Below are 22,538 nucleotides of genomic sequence, written 5' to 3' on the forward strand. Positions count from 1 at the left end.
TATACAGTAACGTTGTACAGATAATTCTGTTTGAGGAAGTTGGCATTCAGTAATATTTTAATGAGTTGGGGCTCAGAAATGATGTTGTTTGGTACATTATCGTGGAATTATGTATGTCACTAGTAAAATTAAGTATAGAGTTTCAAAACTCATTTGAAGTCTTTGGGTTACCCCATAACATACTGTAGGTGTCCTCCAAATAAAGTATAGCAAAGCACTGATAAATGTTGTAAAATGCTGAAAGAGCATCCAATGTTATGCATAAAACTGAACAAAAAGTGCATCAAATAAATAACAGATGGCTACTTCCTGTTAAATAAGTCTAGCTTTTCCTAAATGCTTTAGTATGGCTTGCCTTATCATTTTAGTTTTTATACCATATATCATGGGGTTTAATGTTGGTGTTATAGTAAAGCACAAAACTGTGAATATGATTCTTATGTATGCAGGAATATTTTTTTCAAAAACAGATACCAGTAGTGAAAGCCCTGATGACAGATAATATAAGACAATCACAAAAATATGAGAGCTGCAGGTGCTAAACACCTTCTGATAAGCTTCTCTTGTTCCCAATTTTAGTGCTGCTCTAACAATCATACAATATGAAATTCCAATCAGTGCTGCATCGGGCACTCCTATCAGAAGAAAGATAATGTAGAGATAATTATCACTTATGACTGTCTTGGAGCATGCTACACTGATCACACCAATATACTCACAGTAAACACTGTAAATAGCCTTTGCATTGCAGTATAGCTGCATCCTGGCAAGTACAGGCATAGGCAATACTATAAATACACTTCTTAAAGTAAAGAATAATATTGACTTTATTATAAAGGTGTTTGTTACTATTGATGAATATCTTAGAGGCTTGCATACAGCAACATAACGATCATAAGCCATTAGAACTAACACTGCTGATTCCATTACTCCTGTAAATGAAATAAAAAACATTTGTATGAAGCAAATATCAAACTCTACAGATTGTGGACCAAACCACAGTATTTTTAGCAGCTGGGGAAAAAGAACAAAAACACCTACAAAATCTGCCAATGTCAAAAGTGAAATAAAATAATACATTGGTTCATGGAGGCTTCTTTCAATTATTGTGATTAATAAAACTATTAGGTTCCCAAATAAACCCACTGTAAACATAATGAAAAAAGGTATAGAAAACCAACACTGTAAATCAGGAATTCCAGGAAAACCCATCAATAGAAACTCCACATTCTGAGTTTTGCTGAAGTTTGTGTCTGGCATAGATGAACAGAGAACTTGAAGTTAAATGGGCCAGAATAGTTGAAGACCTGCAATTGAATAGAAAATGTCTAAATGCAACATGCAATAAACTGATATAAATGCAGACATCTCATTAAATGATTTCTAAATTCAGACATTATTTTTTTATGTATTGCCTGGAGAAAGAATGATTCATTGACCCTTTTCTGCCATGACTATTGTGGCATTGCACAATAAAAAATAGGAAAGAAATAAAAGAACAATTAAATACAAATAAAAAATGATGAAACAGAAGATTGAATACAGAGGATTGTATACATAATCCCTGGGATTCAGCAAGCAGCCATGCAGGAATAAGTTATCCCTGCACGGCAGGGACCGTTCCTATTTAGCATGGCAGCACTCCATGCATATGTATGAAGGTGCGCTGCCATGCTTTAAGATGGACACTACTCCATGTATGAGAGCAGAGTGTGTTAGTGTGTGTGTGTGTGTGTGTGTGTGTGTGTGTGTGTGTGTGTGTGTGTGTGAGAGACTCTGCTCTCACAATATCTATGCCCCCTGCACTCCAGAATTGCCTTTTTGCAATTTAAAATGAGCGAGAATGCTCATAACACCCCAACCCATCTGGATAATAAATCTGGTCAAAGCCATAAAGGACAATCATCCATATCACGACAAATGTTGTCAGAATGACACATGTAGCATAAAGCACATAGCGCACACCTCCCAACCCATCAAAATAAGGAATGTGGACAAAGCCAAAATGGACAATCATCCCACAAAGCAGAAACTTGATAGAATAACAAGTTCAGCATTAGCAGGGATATTTTGGAGGGTACAAATAAAATAACACAACAAATATTTATTTTTTTTATAAATGCGATAATATTTAAGCATAGCTACGTAGGTGTGCCCGTTGCCTAGCTACACTTAGTCCAACTTAAAGAGCACAAGAAGTTAAATAGCAAGAGACATACAGCATAAGCAGTATTTCAATAGTGTAGTGGTTAGAATGTACACTTTCCAAACAGTCATTCCTGGTTTGATCCCCACTATAACCAATGTGCATTTTACATGTGAAAACAGTACATAAACATTTATTTTTATAATTAGCTACTAAATAACATATATTTGTTAACCAGAGTACTGTATTAGGTCCAGATGTGAGGTATCAGTTTAATAAAGCTGTGAAACTCCAATATAAACACAAGTACCCCATACAGGTATAGTCACACATGAATAAATGTAATGAAAGCACATTGGGGGATGTCAGGGCAGTAAACACATTTATAATATGTAATGAATGATGAATCAATGCTATACAGCAGATAGTTTATAAAATGAAAAAGAAGCAATGCTAAGCATTGCACATCTCTGCTTATCAGGTGTAAGCACTGTGTAAATATGACTGCTAAGCAATGAGTATCCCAGCTAACTGGATTTGCCTATTGGTAAGCAGTGCTGAACCTGCCCCTTTAAGCACTGCCAACCTTAGCAGGTTGGCCCGTAGCTTAGCTTAGCTCAGCATACTCAAAACTGTCCAATCACAGGAAAGGGCAGGAAATCAGCTGTATTTAAACCTCACAGGCAGGACTATATTTCATAACTGGTTGCAGCTTCCCACTGTAGGCAGTATAGCAGGAGTTGGTGAGGGCATGTGTTTCCATGTGCAGCACTGGGGGATACAGGAGTCCAAGGTCATGGTAGGACTCTTGGTAAAAAATAATGATGAGAGACTGCTGCAGGGCTAGTACCAAAGCTCCCTATATAAAGTGGAAGCCTGGGACCATCTCGCCCATGATCTCACCAGTGCCACTGGTATCCCTCGGACTGGGGAGCAGGTCTGGCACCACTATGCAGACTTGAGCTCTTGGATGAGTGGGTCCAAAAAGTAAGGCAGAGGGGTGATGTCCCAGCAGTGTGTAAGTACTCATACCAATAGCTGTTTACTAATGTCCAGCCTCTGTATATGATGGATAGGTATGCTTAAATATTTCTCTAATTCCCTTACTGCTGCAGCTGAGCAGGCTGTAAACCAGGAAACCCATGCTATTAGTTTTCTAAGGCTGTGTTGCGAGGCTGGCTAGTAACAATCCTGCTTGTAGTAGTCATACCAAATAAATATAAATAAGTTGTTGAGTCTTCCACGAAACAAACCAGACTCTTGGCTGGATTACAAATTCTTTATTTCACCATAACATAAAAGGAGATAGGAGATAAGCGCTTTCGCGTGCCGCCTGCACGCTTCCTCAGATCTATTGAACTAAATTATTCCAACCCTTATATAAAAAAAATACTTCATTTAATTGATCCAATTAAACAATAAAGCTCTTAGATGCTTAACATTCATTGTAGCTCATTTAAAGTGACAAGCAAAAAAGCAGCTAAACTTCTGAGTGTTATGAGATCTTTTAAAACATGTAGATGTATATACAAAACTTCAAGTTTGTATTACACATTCAAAAACATAAAACTATGACCATGTGTTTTGTTCTAACAACTGAAAAAATCATACTCCATATATACTAATATTATAAATTCATATTTCAGAACCTTCTTTAAAACGCAAATAATCAGAAGAAACATCAAAGTCACAGATACTAATACTGCACACATTTTCATACATACCATCATAAAGGATTTTAAAAAAATTATTCCTAAATAGCAAACCTAAGTACATTATTGCTACATTAAAATAAACATTCTATGTTTAATGTTCATAATAGTGCCTAAAAGACACTATATGAGATCCTATTTTTAAAATGTTACATTATTCTAAATCAATGAATGTATAAACATGGAAATAATTTAGCCCATAACATAACAAATGTTAGTTATGTTAAGCAAAAACTATTCTTTATATTTAAGGACCACTTATGATACATATTAGACTAATGTTGTTATTAATAAATTCATTGATGCTATTGATATGAAAACATCATGAACTAAATAAATTGATAAAAAATATATATACCCTAATTAAATAAAGTGACAAATAAATAGGAAGGATGATAGAGTTTGTATACTTTTATATAATTTTATACTGCATCATCTAGTTGATGCTATGGTTTTTATAATGTGTTTACTATGGTTAGAATGAGTATATTAGTTACTTATTTAGATTTATTACTCATTTTTGTATTTATTTGTCACTTTATTTAATTAGGGTATATATGTTTTTTATCAATTTATTTAGTTCATGATGTTTTCAAATCAATAGCATCAATTAATTTATTAATAACAGCATTAGTCTAATATGTATCATAAGTGGTCCTTAAATATAAAGAATAGTTTTTGCTTAACATAACTAACATTTGTTATGTTATGGGCTAAGTTATTTCCATTTTTATACATTCATTGATTTAGAATAATGTAACATTTTAAAAATAGGATCTCATATAGTGTCTTTTAGGCACTATTATGAACATTAAACATAGAATGTTTATTTTAACGTAGCAATATTGTACTTAGGTTTGCTATTTAGGAATAATTTTTTAAAAATCCTTTATGATGGTATGTATGAAAATGTGTGCAGTATTAGTATCTGTGACTTTGATGTTTCTTCTGATTATTTGCGTTTTAAAGAAGGTTCTGAAATATGAATTTATAATATTAGTATATATGGAGTATGATTTTTTCAGTAGTTAGAACAAAACACATGGTCATAGTTTTATGTTTTTGAATGTGTAATACTAACTTGAAGTTTTGTATATACATCTACATGTTTTAAATGCTCTCATAACACTCAGAAGTTTAGCTGCTTTTTTGCTTGTCACTTTAAATGAGCTACAATGAATGTTAAGCATCTAGGAGCTTTATTGTTTAATTGGATCAATTAAATGAAGTATTTTTTGTATATAAGGGTTGGAATAATTTAGTTCAATAGATCTGAGGAAGCGTGCAGGCAGCACACAAAAGCGCTTATCTCCTATCTCCTTTTATGTTATGGTGAAATAAAGAATTTGTAATCCAGCCAAGAGTCCGGTTTGTTTCGTGGAAGACTCAACAACTTATTTACTATCATCATTTTCTTACTTGTGGTTGCTGAGTCCTCAGGAGGTATAAGACACTTTTTTGCAGTATCAAATAAATATAAAGTATTAGAAAGTCACCTGGCCGTATAAAAACTGTGTATGGTGTTGTACTAAATAAACCAGACAATATGACAGTAATAGTCCAATATAGGTCATATTTAAATAAAACTGTAACTGCCTGGCAATAAAGCTCTAAGTCCTGGACTGGTTGTGTTTACTCTGGTATTACAGGGCATTTATTGTTGCATTCTCTGAATAGTAATGTTGTGTAAACCACTGTTACCCACACTGTGCTACATAAAAAAATGTCTAGGAATGTCTGTATAAGACTGTGGTAAGTACAAGATCAGATAGTACAATCAAGAGAGACTTAAACACTGAAGAGATAAACAATATCAAAATACCACACTCTGATGAAGCTTAAATTGTTGTATTTTTAGCAAACACAGCCATGGTTTGAATCCTGGGAGTGGTAGTAAGTGGTATGCATAATCATACCTCTGAACTATACTGATTTTTTCAGAATGTCCAGATAATTAGCTCATATTTTCTGGCTGTTCCTCTGTCCCCCTGGCAAATCAGTGGGATGATCTCAGAATTGTAGTCACTAATAATGACATACATTTGATTTTCAGACCCCAAAACCTTCAGAAAATGTATATTAAAACAAATCCTGCCACTCTAGCAACTCTCCAAGTTGATGAGAGCAATATTCAAAATGTGTCCCAATTTGTACCACCATGTTGTCAAGCTTTGTCCAGAGTGTGTGCATTAAGAGATTGAGAGGTATGTGCATAATATTAATTAGGAATCTGGGAATATGTGTAGAAACAGTCAGGTAGTGTTAACAAACATGCCCCCCACAGATCTCTCAGATATGAAAATTGTAACTGCCTGCCAATAAAGATTTAAATCCTGGACTGATATTGTTTACTTAGGTATTGTATGGCCTGACATGTAGCATTCAGTAACATCTGATATCAGAATGGTACTGTTGTGTCAACCACTGTTTCTCACACTGTGCTACATAAAAATATGTCTAGGAATGTCTGTATAAGACTGTTGTAATTACAAGGTCAGATTGCACAACCAAGAGAGACTTAGACAGAGAACACCGAGCAATATTCAAAATATGTCACTATTTGTACCCCCATGTTGTCAAACTTTGTCCAGAGTGTGTGCATTAAGAGAGTGAGACGTACATGTATAATATTAACTCAGAATCTGGGAATATGTGTAGAAACAGTCAGGTAGTGTTAACATTCTGTCCACAGGTCTACCAGGTAAGAGATGTAAAATTTAGCTATAAGACAGTTGAAGTATACTTTGTGTACAAACATGCCACTGCCCAAACCAAGGCCATAAGGTATTGTAATAATACCTGTACAGTAATGATTAGGGCAATGATCATCAACGTTGTGAGTACTACAAGGATATATAAGTTGTTAACTGACATCTCTCTCTGCCTCCACCATATCTACAACAATAATCTAAACACATAAATCAATGGTTATGTTAACACCAAATCTACTGTTGGGACATATGTTCTACTGTTCAATATATATTAAAATGTTTTTCTATTAATGTTCTACTGTGGTTCCATATATGCATGTGTTCTGTTTGCTATGCAACTGTTCCAAATCTGGTGTTTTGGGCTAATGGAAATATCTATGCATGCTGTTATAACTAATCCTGGATTGTGTTGACTATTACTAACCCACATATGTTTTAAAACTGCAACAACATAGCACATTTGGGAAGGCCGGTCCAAGCGGACCCACCTCTCCCACCTCATCTGGCCATGGCACTGGGCCTCAGCATGTCTGGGACCCACCCCGGGAGCTCCTCATCTGCTGGTCCAGCACCACCTTTGGGTAGAACCACCTCAGGGGATGGGGCTCATACCCCCTGGAACCGGGCACAGACAGGATCTTTTCACCTGAAGTGAGGTCCTGGGATTGGTGCATAGTGAGCTCCAAAGGGAGTTTGGATATCTACTATGCGAGCTTGAGGGCCTTGTGGTGCATTTAGAGGGTCAGCCTACCCCTGCTGCTCAGCCCCCAACACAGCCACCTTCAGGGCCATGAAGGTACAGTGGTGTCTGCCCACGGGTTGGGAGGGTGGCTTACTGGCTAAGGTGTTTGCTTTACAAACACAAGGTGCAGGGTTTGAGTCTCACAAGGGATAATTGGCTAGGCTTAAAATGGCTCACAAGGGCAGTTAGCTTAGTACTAAACTATGAACCTATGAACCTATACATAGCTGTCCATTTTGCACACGTGTCCACTAGACACATGTAATCTGGTCTAATATAACTCCAAAGTCAGTATATCTGCAAGCTATTGCTGTAGAAGAAATGGACAGCTATGTTTTTTCCCTACACACATCCTGCACATCCCTATTGTCTTTCCCTCTGCATGCCCCCTTTTCCACCACTTTCCAATCACCCCTTTTTTTCTTTTCTTTTAAAGAAATGAGTGCAGGAGTAAGCAGGAGTAAGCACTTTTAAGCAGTAGTATGTGGGTTTAAGCCTGTTTGCGCAGTGCTAAGCAGTGCCTACACAGATTAAGCACTTTCAGGCTGTCTGTAAGCTTACTTAACCAGAAGTTAGCATTGTTTAATGATGCTCAAACCTACGGAAACTCACTTACAACTGCTTAAAAGTGCCATATTCACCCTGTATCCAACAGCCCTTGTTCTGCCCATCAACAAAATAATCAGCCCTTGTAAGTGTCAAACAGAGGACCCTACACATCATAGCCACAGCAATTTACCACTAAGTCATTTGAGCTGTCTGTAAGTGAGATGTTTTCTTAAACATATCATGCATCACAGTCATTCAGCAGTGTAATGGGAAATGTATTTATATATGTAGATGTATGTATGTATGAATATATATATATATATATATATATATATATATATATATATATATATATATGTGTGTGTGTGTGTGTGTGTGTGTAGACATACATGTCTCTCTCTCTCTTTATATATGTATATATATATATATATATATAGATAGATATATATATATATATATATATATATATATATATATATTTATATATTTATATGCTTCTCTCTCTCTCTCTCTCTATATATATATATATATATATATATATATATATATATATATTGCATTCACATGTTGGATCTACACTCTCAACCTCTCACTGCAAAACATCTGACCAAAGGCACTGTTATTGGGGGTTGAAGGGACCCAATATATGGATCTCTTGTAATTATTGCCATTCTCCCTTCCTCCACAGCTGAACTGATCTGCCTTGTAACACAGTAACCAGCACTTGCATGTCTTGAACCCAGAACCCTGCACAACATAGCCACAAAAAGTTATAAGTAAGACATCTCAGCTGCAAGATGTTGGCATGATTTCTTTAACATATCATGCAGAAGACTCAGTCTACCATAGGGAATGTACAATGTGGAAGCACTAAACATTCCAATTATACACACACACACACACACACACACACACACACATATATATATATATATATATATATATATATATATATATATATTTACACACACATACACACATATATATATATATATATATATATATATATATATATATATATATATATATATATATATATATAAAACGAGTATATATAGAGGGTGCACAGTATATCAAACAGCCATTACTCCTACAGTTGCCACCTTTTCAAAAGGCCAGTGCCTGGTTCTTTCCTACAAATGAAATTATTGTATGAAACATATACCCACACACAATGCAAAGGACAGGACATCACACACACGTTTGTATACATAGAAATGTTTATTTGTGTACTGTTTCAGTTGTTTTTGCCATTTCTTATAGTAGTTAGGTGTTTGAAATACATAATAACTGTTTAATGCAACTCTCAAACAAAACATAAGATACAGTAATCTGCAAAACATAACATACTTTGCTGTCTAGGCTAAAGCCTCCAAGTAGTACAGCAGTAAAAACACACTTGTCTTGAAGAAAAGAATCACTCAACATTTAAAATGTAGTCCAACAGTCTCCAATTAAACTCTGTATTCAACCCCTGGGGGGGAAATATTAGCTGTCACAATGTAAATGTATCTGTTACATAACAACACTTATCTTAAAATGTCACTATCACACTGACAAACAGAACTGTGTGTAAGACAGTAGGCTCTAGACCACCACTGTTCCCATGGTGAAACGTATGAAAATGTACATCCATATACCTTAATGTTTCTTATTACTGATATCCCTCACATGTTACAACAGCATAGGTTAAAAACAATTAATAGCCCTCCCCCATAAAATGTCTTACAAGGACAAATAACAGTGTTCTCCATACACTGACCTCCAGACTCTACAAAGTCACACATGTTTTGTCCAGCTGTAGTCCTCATACATATGGACCCTACCCACAATTTGTGTGGGAGTCCACATCACTGGAATGATAGCAGGAATGTCAGCACTAAATGATGATAGGACATTTCCTATCAACCTCTTACTGCATGACATCTGGACAAAGCCTGGTATATGGGTGAAGGACAGAGGCTGAAACACAGGGTCATATTTGAAATACTGCTGTTATACACTGTGAAAGTTGCTGGTGTTGCAGGATTGGTTGCAACATACCCTTACTAAGGAATATGAAGTCAGAAACACAAATGGCTGTTGCCATGTACTGATAGAATGCCACTAATATGTCAGGGACAAGATCTGTGTGGGGAACAGACAAAACATAGCAGCCAATCATCTAGCCATCATGTGGATAGGCCCACATTTGAGAGCTTTGCAGACAGACTGCATTTCATGCAAAACTAGCATGTACACAGAAATCCTGTAATACTAGCAGTATTCAATGCACATAACAGCAATACTCACACACTGTCCCTTGGACTGGAACCTTATACAAACATGTAGTTGGCCTGTGTACACAATTCCTGTTGTAAGAGGTATTGCTACCTGCTGTACGTAACACCACTGCCAATGCACAGGAAGGATGTCATCCATACAAGAAAGGAAAAGGAACAACGCCCACATGATGTAGTCATTTATAGTAGTGGGTTGCTATGATATTGGCTACTGGAAGAACTACACAGCTGGCTGCATGCAATCAGCAAGTGGCAAACACCAATTGGTGCTGAGGCCATCACCTGATAATGACCATCACCTACAAAAGCCATGCTGCAGCCCAGGTTGATCCCTGTAGTGGCTAGAGAGAGAGAGAGAGAGTGATAGAGAGAGGGGAAAAAAAGCAAAAACAAACATAATACTAAAAAGCAAAAATAATACAAAACAAAACCAAACCAAACAAGGGAGATAGCCAACTGGTACACAGAAGAGAGCACAATAATAAAACAGGTATGTGAAACATATCAGTATGTAATTGAATGCAGTACGTGGTCTGTAATAATGCAATAGATGATATTGAAAGATTTATATATACACACTCACACACACACACACACACACACACACACACACACACACACACACACACATATATATATATATATATATATATATATATATATATATATATATATTTATATAAAACACATTATCACTGCTGTTGAATGATGACTGTCCTGCATGATATGTTTGAGAAAACATCACACAACAGAACACATGCATATATGGAACCACAGTGGCCATTACAATGGCATGCAAGTTAAGGCTGATAAGTTTTTTGCTGGGCAAAACAAGGGCTGTTGGATACAGAGTGATTAAGGCATGCATAGATATTCCCCTTAACCCAAAACACCAGATTTGGAACATTTGCATAGCAAACAGAATACATGTGGAACCACATTGGCCATTACAGTGGCATGCAGGTTACATTGAGAGCAGTAGGCAACCAGTGATAGTGTTTCAACATGGAACATGAATAGAAACACATGAAAAACATGAATAGATGGCTTAGTGGTACATTGCTGTGGCTATGGTGTGCAGGGTCTTGAGTTAGACACTTGCAAGGGCTGATAAGTTTTTTGCAGGGCAGAACAAGGGCTGTTGGATACAGAGTGATTAAGGCACTTTTAAGCAGTTGTAAGCGGGTGCAAAATGGACAGTTATGTATGGTGTGACATTCTTTTTGGGAACAGAGTGCCCTTTTCTAAGGTGGGAGTGGGATGTTGGTGCAGGATAGTAGGTATATTTGGGGAGGTAGGTTGGTTCTAAAGACAGACAAGACAGCATACAGTGATGGTATATGACACATGTGGGGGGGTAAACATCTTGAATGGGAAGGAGTATTTGGAAATCAGAAGCCCATGAGCCCCCAAATGGAAACAGTGGGAATGAGGCTCCCCTCCCATGGTCAGTCACCACTGCATCTTCATGGCCTTGAAGGTGGCTGTGCTGGGGGCTGAGCAGGAGGGGCAATCAGACCCTCTAATTGAGCCATGAGGTGCTCAAGCTGGCAAAGCAGATCTCCCAATCCTCTGCAAAGCTCCCTACACACCCAACCCTGGACCTGACTTCAAGTGACAGGATCCTGTCTGTGCCCACTCCCGGGGGGGATGAGCCCCATCCCCTGAGGTGGTTCCACCTGAAGGTAGTGCGGGACCAGTGTATGAGGAAATCCCAGGGTGGGTCCCAGACATGCTGGGGCCTCAGTGCCATGGCCAGATGAGGTGTGAGAGGTGGGTCCACTGGGAATGGCCTCACCAAACATGCTATTTTGTTGCAGTTTTAGAACATATGTGGGTTAGTAATAGTCAACACAATCCAGGATTAGTTATAACATTATGCATAGATATTCCCTTTAACCCAAAACACCAGATTTGGAACAGTTGCATAGCAAACAGAACACATGCATATATGGAACCACAGTGGCGATTACAATGGCATGCAGGTTACATTGATAGCAACAGGCCACCAATGATAGTGTTTCAACATGGAATATGAATAGAAACACATGTCAGTATTTGCTGAACAATAGGATATATGTCTCAACAGTAGATTTGGTATAAACATACCCATTGATTTCTGTGTTTAGATTATTGTTGCAGATATGGTGGGGGTAGAGAGAGAAGTCAATTAACAACTATTATATCTTTGCAGTATGAGGTCCTCTGACATTTTTTCCTGTTTATGTCTTCCAGGTACAATGTCCCATGAACGGCTTTCTGCATATACACAGCAGGAAAATTATGTCATCATAAACGTCATTGTACTACATCACAGAACCCTATTTGGATGCAGGGTCCATGATCTGCCGGAGAGGACTGCCTTGTGGAATGAGTTCATCCACAAGGTAAATGAAGTTGGCCTGCATAACCGCAGTTAAGAGCAGGTGCAACATCGTTGCACTGATTTCATCCGCCACCCCCATCAGCATGCTGCTGCTGTTAGGAGGGACCAGCTAGCCACCGGTGGGGGTCATGCCATCCAGCCCCTACTGACACATGCTGAGGAGATCCTCACAAGCCTTGGGGCAGCCGCCCACCAGCCAAGCCAGGAACCTGAAGATAGCATTGTGGAGGTGGGTGCCACCGACACAATGGATGAGGAGTCTGCAGGTAAGGCCCCAGGGCAAATTAGTAGACCACTGTTGCTTATCCATCTTCATCTGTAAAGTATCTTCATGCATATGTCAGATAACATAGTCTGTTGCTGCAGTGTAGTAATGAACAGATGTGCATAATCTCTAGTATTGTGTGTTTGTACTGTTGATGTACTGAAATGCTGCTCCCACCTTGTACCAATGCCACATGTGTGGCTAATGACATCAAATCTCTCTCACAGCTATGTAGGTCCCTCTGGTATACAACTGAGGCAGCAGCCTGTAGCTGGTGAGTATGGAGTTGTTCTGCTTAGGTTTGCCAATACACTGGCCATGTAATGGCCATGGTATTTGTCATGCACACATTTAACAAATCTACCCATAATGCATGCTGTGCATGTTCAGTTAGTGTTGCTTTTAACTGCACTGCACTGCATCACAGTAGTCACCATGGCGGCATATCTGAAGGGTATGTAACAGTCCTGCAGTATACCTAACAACCTGTCAGTACAAGCTGTGTGGACAGAGATGAACATCATGGTGGGACAAATGGCCTACAGTAGGGACATGTCTGAAACATTACCCTTACACAGTGACTACAACAGTGTATACACCACTATTACAATGACAACTGTTCCTGATCTACACAATGGCAAATCACAATACTATATTCCACACCTTTTATAACCTGTAATGTGATAATAACATGAGCAATGAATGTATAATATGGAATAATATGTTAAGACAACAAATATGGGGAATACATATCAGAAAAAAATGTGAAAAAAAGACAAAATGATGACTGTCCACACAGAGAAAAGGTTAAGCACTTTCTTTCATTTTAATCACAATGAACTTCTTCAGAAATGACCAGTAAATCAATTAGTCAGGTTTAAATACAAAATTTGATTAATAAACAAACCAATCAATTGTGCATTCATCTAATCATTAATTATTACATACCATTTTCTTAAAGGCAAAAATGTAAAATGTGAAATATAACACTTGACATATGTACTAAAAGCATATAGCACATACAAATGTGTGCCCACTATAAAAATGTTTGTCAAATAAACTGTTTAACTGTATAGTCTATTATTTAAAAGACATTTAACATTTAAGGTCTCATTTAGACCAGGAATATGATCTGCTCTAAGGAAAACCTGCCATCTGTGCTACTTGTTTTCCAGGACATTGTTGTATTCTGTAACAAATGGAGTCAAATCTATTTCATCCAACACAAAAAAATACAAATTTCTTGAAGTTAGAGCACTCCAGAGCATATTTGGCTAAAGCATTGTTAGCGTCTTTATTTCTAATAGCCAAACGGTGTTCATAAATCCTTTTATAAAGGGCTCTAGCTGTTTAACCACATAAAAATTATGACAGGTGGAGCACGTAGCCAAATCTACTACCCCCATACTTTTGCAGTTTCTGCCTTTACTGACCACCATTTTATTAATGTGTGGAAAAATATGTTTTTTGATGAATCAATGAACCTGCATTGTTTGCAGTTATAACATGGCAGTGGCGGATTTAGGCCTTGGCGCATGGGCGCACGCCTCCCCCTATTTGTTAACCCACACAACCTGGCATCAGAAAAAGAAAAATCTTTTAATTTTCTTTTGAAATTGGAAATATAAAAATGCACTGCCAAAACTGTATATAGCTGAGACCATTCCTTGTTTACTGCTTTACTGCTACATTTCATTATATAGGTCTTATTTATTTTTTTTATTTCTTTTGTGAGTCACAGAAATGCAGTTTTTGGTGACAATCAGGTGACCTGATCCTCATATCCTGGTAAGTTCCTTTAAATGTGGCTAAGGGTGTTGTAACTATTGGGGGGGGGCTCCCACTTTTACAGGTGTAGGTTGGCCAGGAGGCTTCAATAATTAAAAAAAAAAAAAAAAAAAAAAAAAATCTCTTCACTCTGCAATGAAAGCTTTTTTTCCTTTAAGGAGGACCATACATTCATTGCTTCCACGCATGCACACCAATGCGGATTTAAATACATTCTACAATCTCACATGGAATTTACGTTAGTGGTTCTTGTAAGAGAGAAGGTAAATGCTTGAGTTTGTGTGCACCTGTGCGCTTATGGCCGTTCGATTGTATGTGTGCGTGTGTGTGTGTGTGTGTGTGTGTGTGTGTGTGTGTGTGTGTGTGTGTGTGTGTGTGTGTGTGTGTGTGTGTGTGTGTGTGTGTGTGTGTGTGTGTGTGTGTGTAACTTAAACCATTCATTTCTGTATGAGAAAGTGTGCATGTGTGTGTGTGTGTGTGTGTGTGTGTGTGTGTGTGTGTGTGTGTGTGTGATTTTACTACAAAAAACTGAAAACCACTTAGAAACCAAAAAGAAACAAACATGTTTCAGAGGTAGCGTCAATACCCATACACTCTGCGAGCAATAAAATCCAAGTTTATTGTAAGCGCTTTCGAAGGGATCAATGCCCCAACTTCCTGGTCTGAGGAAGTTGGGACATTGATCCCTTTGAAAGCACTTGCTTCTGGTTTCTGTGTGTGTGATTGTAACCGCTCGTTTCTGTATGACAAAGTGTGTGAGTCAATGTCTGTGCGTGAACAGACTTTGTAAATTATCTGTTCAAGAACTTCATGGCATTTATATTTTGTATGCAGAATAATTCCTTCAGTGGCAGTTACATATCCTACAGCAACTTTCAAATATGAGGCAGAGGAACTCTTTTTTTATCAAAAACTATATAGATTAAAAAAATAACATATACTAATAATAAAACCAGTGCAGAACAACTTAACTGACAGACATTTTCTCTGTAGAACAATATATTCCAGGGTTGGTATTATAGGGAATCACTTGTCTGTCTATCAATTGGAAGGCTCTTTTTGTGGGTGCCAGGCTCATGCAGTACATTCCCACACATACCCGGTACGTAGTAATCAGACAAAATTCATTACAAACTCCTCCAGCAGATGTCATGCTGCTTCAACTTTCACTTTCTTTCTTTCACTTCTATTAATCTCTTTGTTTATGTGTCTTTTTTCCTGTGTTGTAAAACATTTTTGTGTTCCTTCATATCATTCATACCATACAAATATTTCCTTCATATCATACAGGTATTTATGCTAGCTGCTTCTCCCATTGTTCAAGCACCAGTTTGTCACAAAATGTGCAATTAAAATCCTAAGAAAAATACAATTCTGTACCTCTGGGAATAGTTTATGTATGACAGTAATAAACATTTAAAGCTGGATTGATTTTTTTTTATTAAAATCCTTAATGACTAATGTTCATACTAATTGCCTGACTACTCTACTTTATTAAGTCATACAAATATCAGCATATGAGAAATAAGTTCATTGAATGCATTATTTATGTTACCATTGACATTCCTCTCTGCTTTAGAAATTGCAGATTTATAGTCAAATTCTGCAATATTCCCAGAATGGAAACAATTCAGATTAAGCATACTACATGGTTCTGACTTTTTTAACTCATGTTGTACATTACATAATCTGAAAAAGAATAGCAAATTATAAGATTTTTAATAATATAGCACAACATTTTTGAGAGGCTTCATGTTCACTGTTACAAGAATTAAACTTGATACAGAACTGTGTATAAAGTGATTAATATCTGAAATGTTAAGATATGTTAATAAAAGTTCATGGCAGTTTTATAATTGGCAAATACAGAAGGCACTATAACATTTTTCAGGACATATAGCTGGTTTGCTGATAAAGTACTCTAAAATGAGTTTGACCAAGTTTGGTCATTTGTATAATTTCAAACACTATGCAAAGTCTGTTTTCTTGTAACTACTAGAGTAAAAAGTCTTTCTACTTTTCCCGGTTAGGGGTCGCAACAGCAGATCACTGGTCCTCTTATGATTGGCAGTAGATTTTACAGTGTCTAGTTGCCAGCCCAGTGCCCAGCCTTCAGAGAAGGCACACACATACTCATGCACCTACCTGCATGTCTTTTTAAAGTTTAGTTGATCGCAGGGGGGATTCAGAGTGAATTGCAAAAAAGTTTTTGTCTCTCTCACAACAAAAAAATGTACTTTTATAATGTGTGCATACTCTCATGGTAATGGTACATACATAATGACTAAATATGCTAAAAAGGCATACACAGTGGAAGTCAATGATAGTATACTGTTAAATGTGGAAGGCTTTTATACGTTATGCATGTATTGTGTTACAATAACAAAAGAAGAAAAATAAGTTTTATTTGCTGTCTTGAATGAAAAGGATAGCCAAAAAATGGTGTAGATATACCAAAACTAACATGTGGAGATCTTCCATCAGCTTACAATATTTCCTAGTGGATCTCTGAACATATGTATGCCATTCATGCTGCATTCTGTGCTTGTGGTTTCAGTATATATTGCAAGCTAAATGATTAGGAACGACATGGCATCTATGGTATAATATGATTTGCAGTTATACTGACAATTTAGATTGTGATGTATGGTGCAGAAATTAATTTACAAAATAAATAAACAGATACTGTTCATTTCTCAGTAGGAGACTGATTAAAAAGAAAATGAGGGGGTTAATGAAAGAATCTATGTATTCTAGCTTCTTTATGAAAGAAAATTGTCTGATGAGTTATTCTTTTTGATTTTACTTTTCTTTTTATGTGATTATAAATGTCAATTGCTTCTTTACATATTTAATCTCATTATGCATGGCCTATTCAAAGTGGAATGTACAGGTGATGTCTAAGATTAAAAGGGGTTAATTTGCTCAAGACTTTGGGAAAAGTTTCATAACCATTTCAGTAGGTGCAATGAGATCCTTTATATCCTAACATCTGAGGAGTTATCCGCAATTCAGATTGATCTGAACTTTCCTTAATATCTTAACATGGTACATCAGGAGTGCAATACTGCCTTCATGCTACACTAAATCATCAGTGCTGAAAAAATATGAAAATGCAAGTTCCAGGTGTAGAAATTGAAGCTGGACCACACCATCTTCAGATCTTCCTGGCATCAAATATAGTTGTGTTTCCTCAAGAAAAACTAACATTGCAGTTAGTTTACACATATTTGTTTTGATGAGTTGCCGGATGTGCTATACAAAATATAACTCTACAGTAAAAAGTACATTGGTATCCTTAACACCCAACTTAATTACCAATAACTTAAACAGATGGGCCCTCACTATACATCTCATCAGAAGGACAACACCTTCAAATTGTAGCCCCTGCTTCCTCCTTCTTCCTCCTACACTGCATTATCAGCATCAGAATATGAGTTTATGTACTTCATATTTTTTGTGATAAATCTTTTTATTTATGTTTACATTTTATGCAATAATTGCCATTGCAATTCTAAACTAGCTCTTAGTATAGCTAGCCAATACAGAACCCACAACTACAAATAAATATAGCCAATTTTGACCTTCACAGCCAGATCACTTAATAGTTACCTAGTATAACTAGGCACATTCAAAACAGGTAATACAATTAATATCATTCTTACTGAAGTACTTGCTAGCATATTGTCACATTTTTTATAAGATACAAGTGACTCAATCAGAGTTTTTGGTTCCATTGTTAAAGTGGTATCTTGAGATTTCCATCTCTTAGTTATAGATATCTTAGCTAATAGCGTTATTACCCAACTATGACTGTCTATGGTTTTAGAACATGGTAGTTCTTTCCTCACCTCTATAAAAAAATAAAGCCTTGTTCAGAAATGTCCTTTCCCCTAGTTGTTGTTGTTGTTCCAATAGTATCTAAATGTTTAGACTTGAACTATGTTAAATCTTTGATGGCCCCAAGATATATGTTCCCAAGATTCCTGGCTTTTACCTTGACATCTCCAACATGTGGTGGCAGTCCCAGAAAAACATGAGCCAGCATACTTGGCATGCAAAATAACCTATACTGACATTTCAACAAAAATATTGTAATCTTCTGGCTAGACATCCTTACCAAACTATCATACTATTTTTGAGTTATGTTTTCTTCTGCTAGTATAGCTATTTTTTGTCACTTTTTATAATACTGAAATGACAGTGAATGTACTTATTGTGTAATAATATGTCTGGACCCCAGACACTCCTGTCATATTTTATTTATCCATTTTATTAATATAGGCCAGTCTTCCCTTTTTTCCTTGAGACAGTTAGTAAATGTTATCTGCCATGTAAGACATTGATACTGGAACCTTTTCCTCTCTCTGCTAAGCCATATTATGTTTTTGTAATTTCCCAATGTAGAATGCAATGTTGCCCTAACATCTGTGGCCAAAAGTCTTTTGATCCACAATAGGTAAAATATATTGCTTCCATTGCCTAAGCTTACTCTCTGTGAATGCTTTTCCCATTTTTCCCTTAGTAGTCATAATATTGGACAGCCGAATCTTACCTCATCCCTTCCCTGTATTGGTGTTAGGACATCTCTGTTACCCAACCCTCGGACCTTTTCTAATATCATTTCTTTCCAGCATAGCCTATAATTTATGTTTTGACACATTTCATATTAAGTTAATACTACTGCTTGTAGATAGAGATCTGCTACAACTAAACCTGTAAGTCCCAAGCCACTCTAGCCCTCTTAACTTGCCATATAAAAATCATACACCTGTCTATTTTCTTAATGTCTCTTTTCTCCAAAGGCACCCAAAACACCTGAGAAAAATATAATACCTGGATTCTTTGATCTAAGTCTAAATGTAATAACATCTATTTATTGAAATTGTCTTGAATTTTCTGCAAAACTGTAGCACATTATCTCCAGAAAGAATCCACTAAATTCTCAGCAAACCAAAGCCTTAGATACTTAATCTCATCATGTTCTCAAATACATGGCAGTTGTGATTGATTGGATTCTGTGAGGTTTATAACTATAGCGTGTGTTTTATGTTAACCTTAGACAGGGGCCAGAAGTTATCCAGCATCTTCCATAATTTATGTAAATCAACCATTGGCAAGGTTATTGTAATTAGTATGTTTATTTTAGTAGCCAATGCCTAGCACTGTATGTTGGACATTGTAATCCAAAGGGCCAAAGCTTCTATGTACAGCAAAAAGAGGAGGGATGACAGAGGATACCCTTGCCTGGTGCCAGTTGTTGTTGCAAAACCCTCTTAACCTAATATTAGCTTGGGTTTTTGATCTAATATAAATTTCCACCAACTCAACCAAATTTAAGGGAAATTCCAAGGCTTCCATAACTTGAACAGGAAACACCATTTGACCCCGTTGAATATCTTCTCTGCATATTAGCATAAAAATGCATCGGGTCAGTTCTCTTCAGTGGTATTCTATGAAATTAACATAGTGTGAATCAAATTATCTGAAGTTCTTCCCTTGGCAGGTTTGGTCCACTGATATTACATTTGCTATGACTTTATTCATTCTAGTCACTAGTATAGAAGATATAAACAATGTATAGTCAAGGCTCAAAATGTATGTTGGTGGGTAAAAGGAAGCTAGTGTGATGCCCAAACCCTATAGATATATATATATATATATATATATATATATATATATATATATATATATATATATATATATATATATATATATATATATATATATATATATATATATAAGATTCATCAGTATCTGTTTTGTATTGTAGTGAATGGCACATTAAATAACTTGCTGCATATCTTGACCATTTTGCTAGACATCAGTTTCTACACCTCATTCAGTAAACCATCAGTTCCTGATGTCTTGCTACTTTACCACTGTCTCTATTTCCTCATCTCATATTCTTTCCATGAGAGAATTTGCATCATGTTCTGCCAGTCTTTCTAGCTGCAGTCGGTCCAAAACTTGCTGCACTTCTACCTTTCTGTCTCGCCTGTCAGAGCAGTAAATAGATGTAGAAAAATCTTCTAATATACTTGATATTTGGGAGGGGTGGCCAACATTTCTTCCTGTACTGGAATCCCTTATTTCATATATAGTTATTTCATGCCTTAGCCTTAATGCTAATGATTGACGCATCAACACTGAATTTGACAACAATATGCCCTGTATCACATCACAATTCATAAGTATCCTTCTGTCATCCAGTTCCTGCACCTTTTGTTGTAACTCTAGTAACTGTTTTTTTTCTCAGCTTCATTCAACTCCTTGCCTTTCAACTACAACACTTGTATTATCTTGTAATAGAACTCCTTCTGCTCCCTGCTTGCCATAGTGGCATATCTGTCTTTTAATTTCTGCAGCTATTTCCTTTTTACAATTCTCAAAAGCCTAAACTGTCACGTTATCTAAAGATTTGAGTTTGTTATCCACAGGTCATTTCATGGGCAGCCGTGGTGGTGCACTGGTTAATGTTGCCCCCTCAGTGCAAGAGGTTCCCTGGTTTGATTCTGGGCTGGGGTGCCTTCTGTGTGCAGTCTGTATGTCCTCACTGCATTCACATGCGTTTCCTTCGAGTGCTCCAGTTTCCTCCCAAAGACATGCTGTAGGTCGATTGGACACTCAAAATTGGCCCTGGGTGTGAGTGTGTGTGCCTTCTGTGGAAGGTTGTGCACTGGGCTGGCAACTCAACACCATAAAAAAACTCCACTGCCAATCTTTCTGTGGGCTGTTGTTCCACTGTGGTGACCACTAACCAGGAAAAGCTGAAAGGAGGAGGAGACGAAGATGCACAGTCCATTTCATCTTATCAACAAAAGTGCCCCAGTTTATTTTAAAGGCTGGAAACCTCCAATGCATCAGTTCTTTAATGCCCACCATTCAATACAACTCTGTCTTCAACCAACGATATTCTACACCTGATTAATATGTTTGGCAGTTCTATATATTCCCTGCCTATATCAGGACAGGATTTTAATCTATTGGAATGGGATGAAAACTCACTATTCCCTTCACAGTTGTCATCATTTTGGATATCAACCAGTCTAGCTGGATTTAACATCCCTTTTGATGACACTACAGATACTGTCATGTTCTTCCATGACTGTTGGAATTTCTCTTAGTCAAATATCTGATTCTAATCTCTTATAATGAAACACACACCCTCTGCAAATCTCAAAGAATCCACCAGCATTACTCTGACCTACCTGAAGTGGGCCTTTGGAGGGATATATGGCAATTATGATGACCACTTGACCTAATAATGAGCACTTTGCACTTACATACCACTTTTTATGTGTTTTGTGACCATTTTTATCATTTAACCTACTTATGATTTTGTACAGAATAGAACCAGATGTTAAACTTACTGTGCTCCTCATTTGGGATCCCTCATACATAGATCTTGCTGTAGAATATAGCCACATCTCGCTAACTTTGTATACTCTTGATGACCTAAATGGGTTTCTGTCAATGCTGCTATATTTGCCCCTTACTTTTTTTAGGACAGCTGTAAATTTCTCCTTCTTGATAGAGTTAGTCATCCCATTTACATTCAAAGCAAATATAGTTGTATCACCCATTATTCCAATCTAGAAGTTACATTAGCTCTGTTATTGTGCGGTCTGGGCACATAACCCTTCCAGATTCCCCATGATGTTTTTCCCCCTTTTATGACTCTGAGAAGATACTTTCTTGTAACAGGTAGCTTGACAGTTGTTCACACAATGTTGATAGCTTGACTATCCTTATGATTCAGGCACATGTACAGGAAACCAGAAGACAATTTGGCAAAGAACGTTTGGGACTGACAAGAAGAAGGCAGAAGAACGGGAGATGAAGGCATCCTGCAAAGAGATGGATGGACTGTGTGACAGGTGACCTGTGACAGTTAGGCATGATTGTTGACGGAGATAGGAAAATGGCAATCAATTGAGAGAGATGGTGAGAATTT

General features: G+C 36.9%; 1 protein-coding gene across 1 annotated transcript; it reads right to left on the bottom strand.

Moving 5' to 3' along the window:
- Nucleotides 1-312: 312 nt before the first annotated feature.
- LOC122802239 (olfactory receptor 52H1-like) lies at nt 313-22,167 on the bottom strand. The gene is made up of 3 exons (XM_044071896.1): nt 21,983-22,167; nt 16,137-16,270; nt 313-1,145 (listed from the first exon to the last, which is right to left on the bottom strand). Exons 1-3 carry the CDS (start codon nt 22,165-22,167, stop codon nt 313-315), a joined length of 1,152 nt encoding a protein of 383 aa, XP_043927831.1.
- Nucleotides 22,168-22,538: the final 371 nt, after the last annotated feature.

This window comes from Protopterus annectens, chromosome 5.part0 (assembly GCF_019279795.1).
Source record: "Protopterus annectens isolate FY-2018-M chromosome 5.part0, PAN1.0, whole genome shotgun sequence".
NCBI classification, from domain to species: domain Eukaryota; kingdom Metazoa; phylum Chordata; order Ceratodontiformes; family Protopteridae; genus Protopterus; species Protopterus annectens.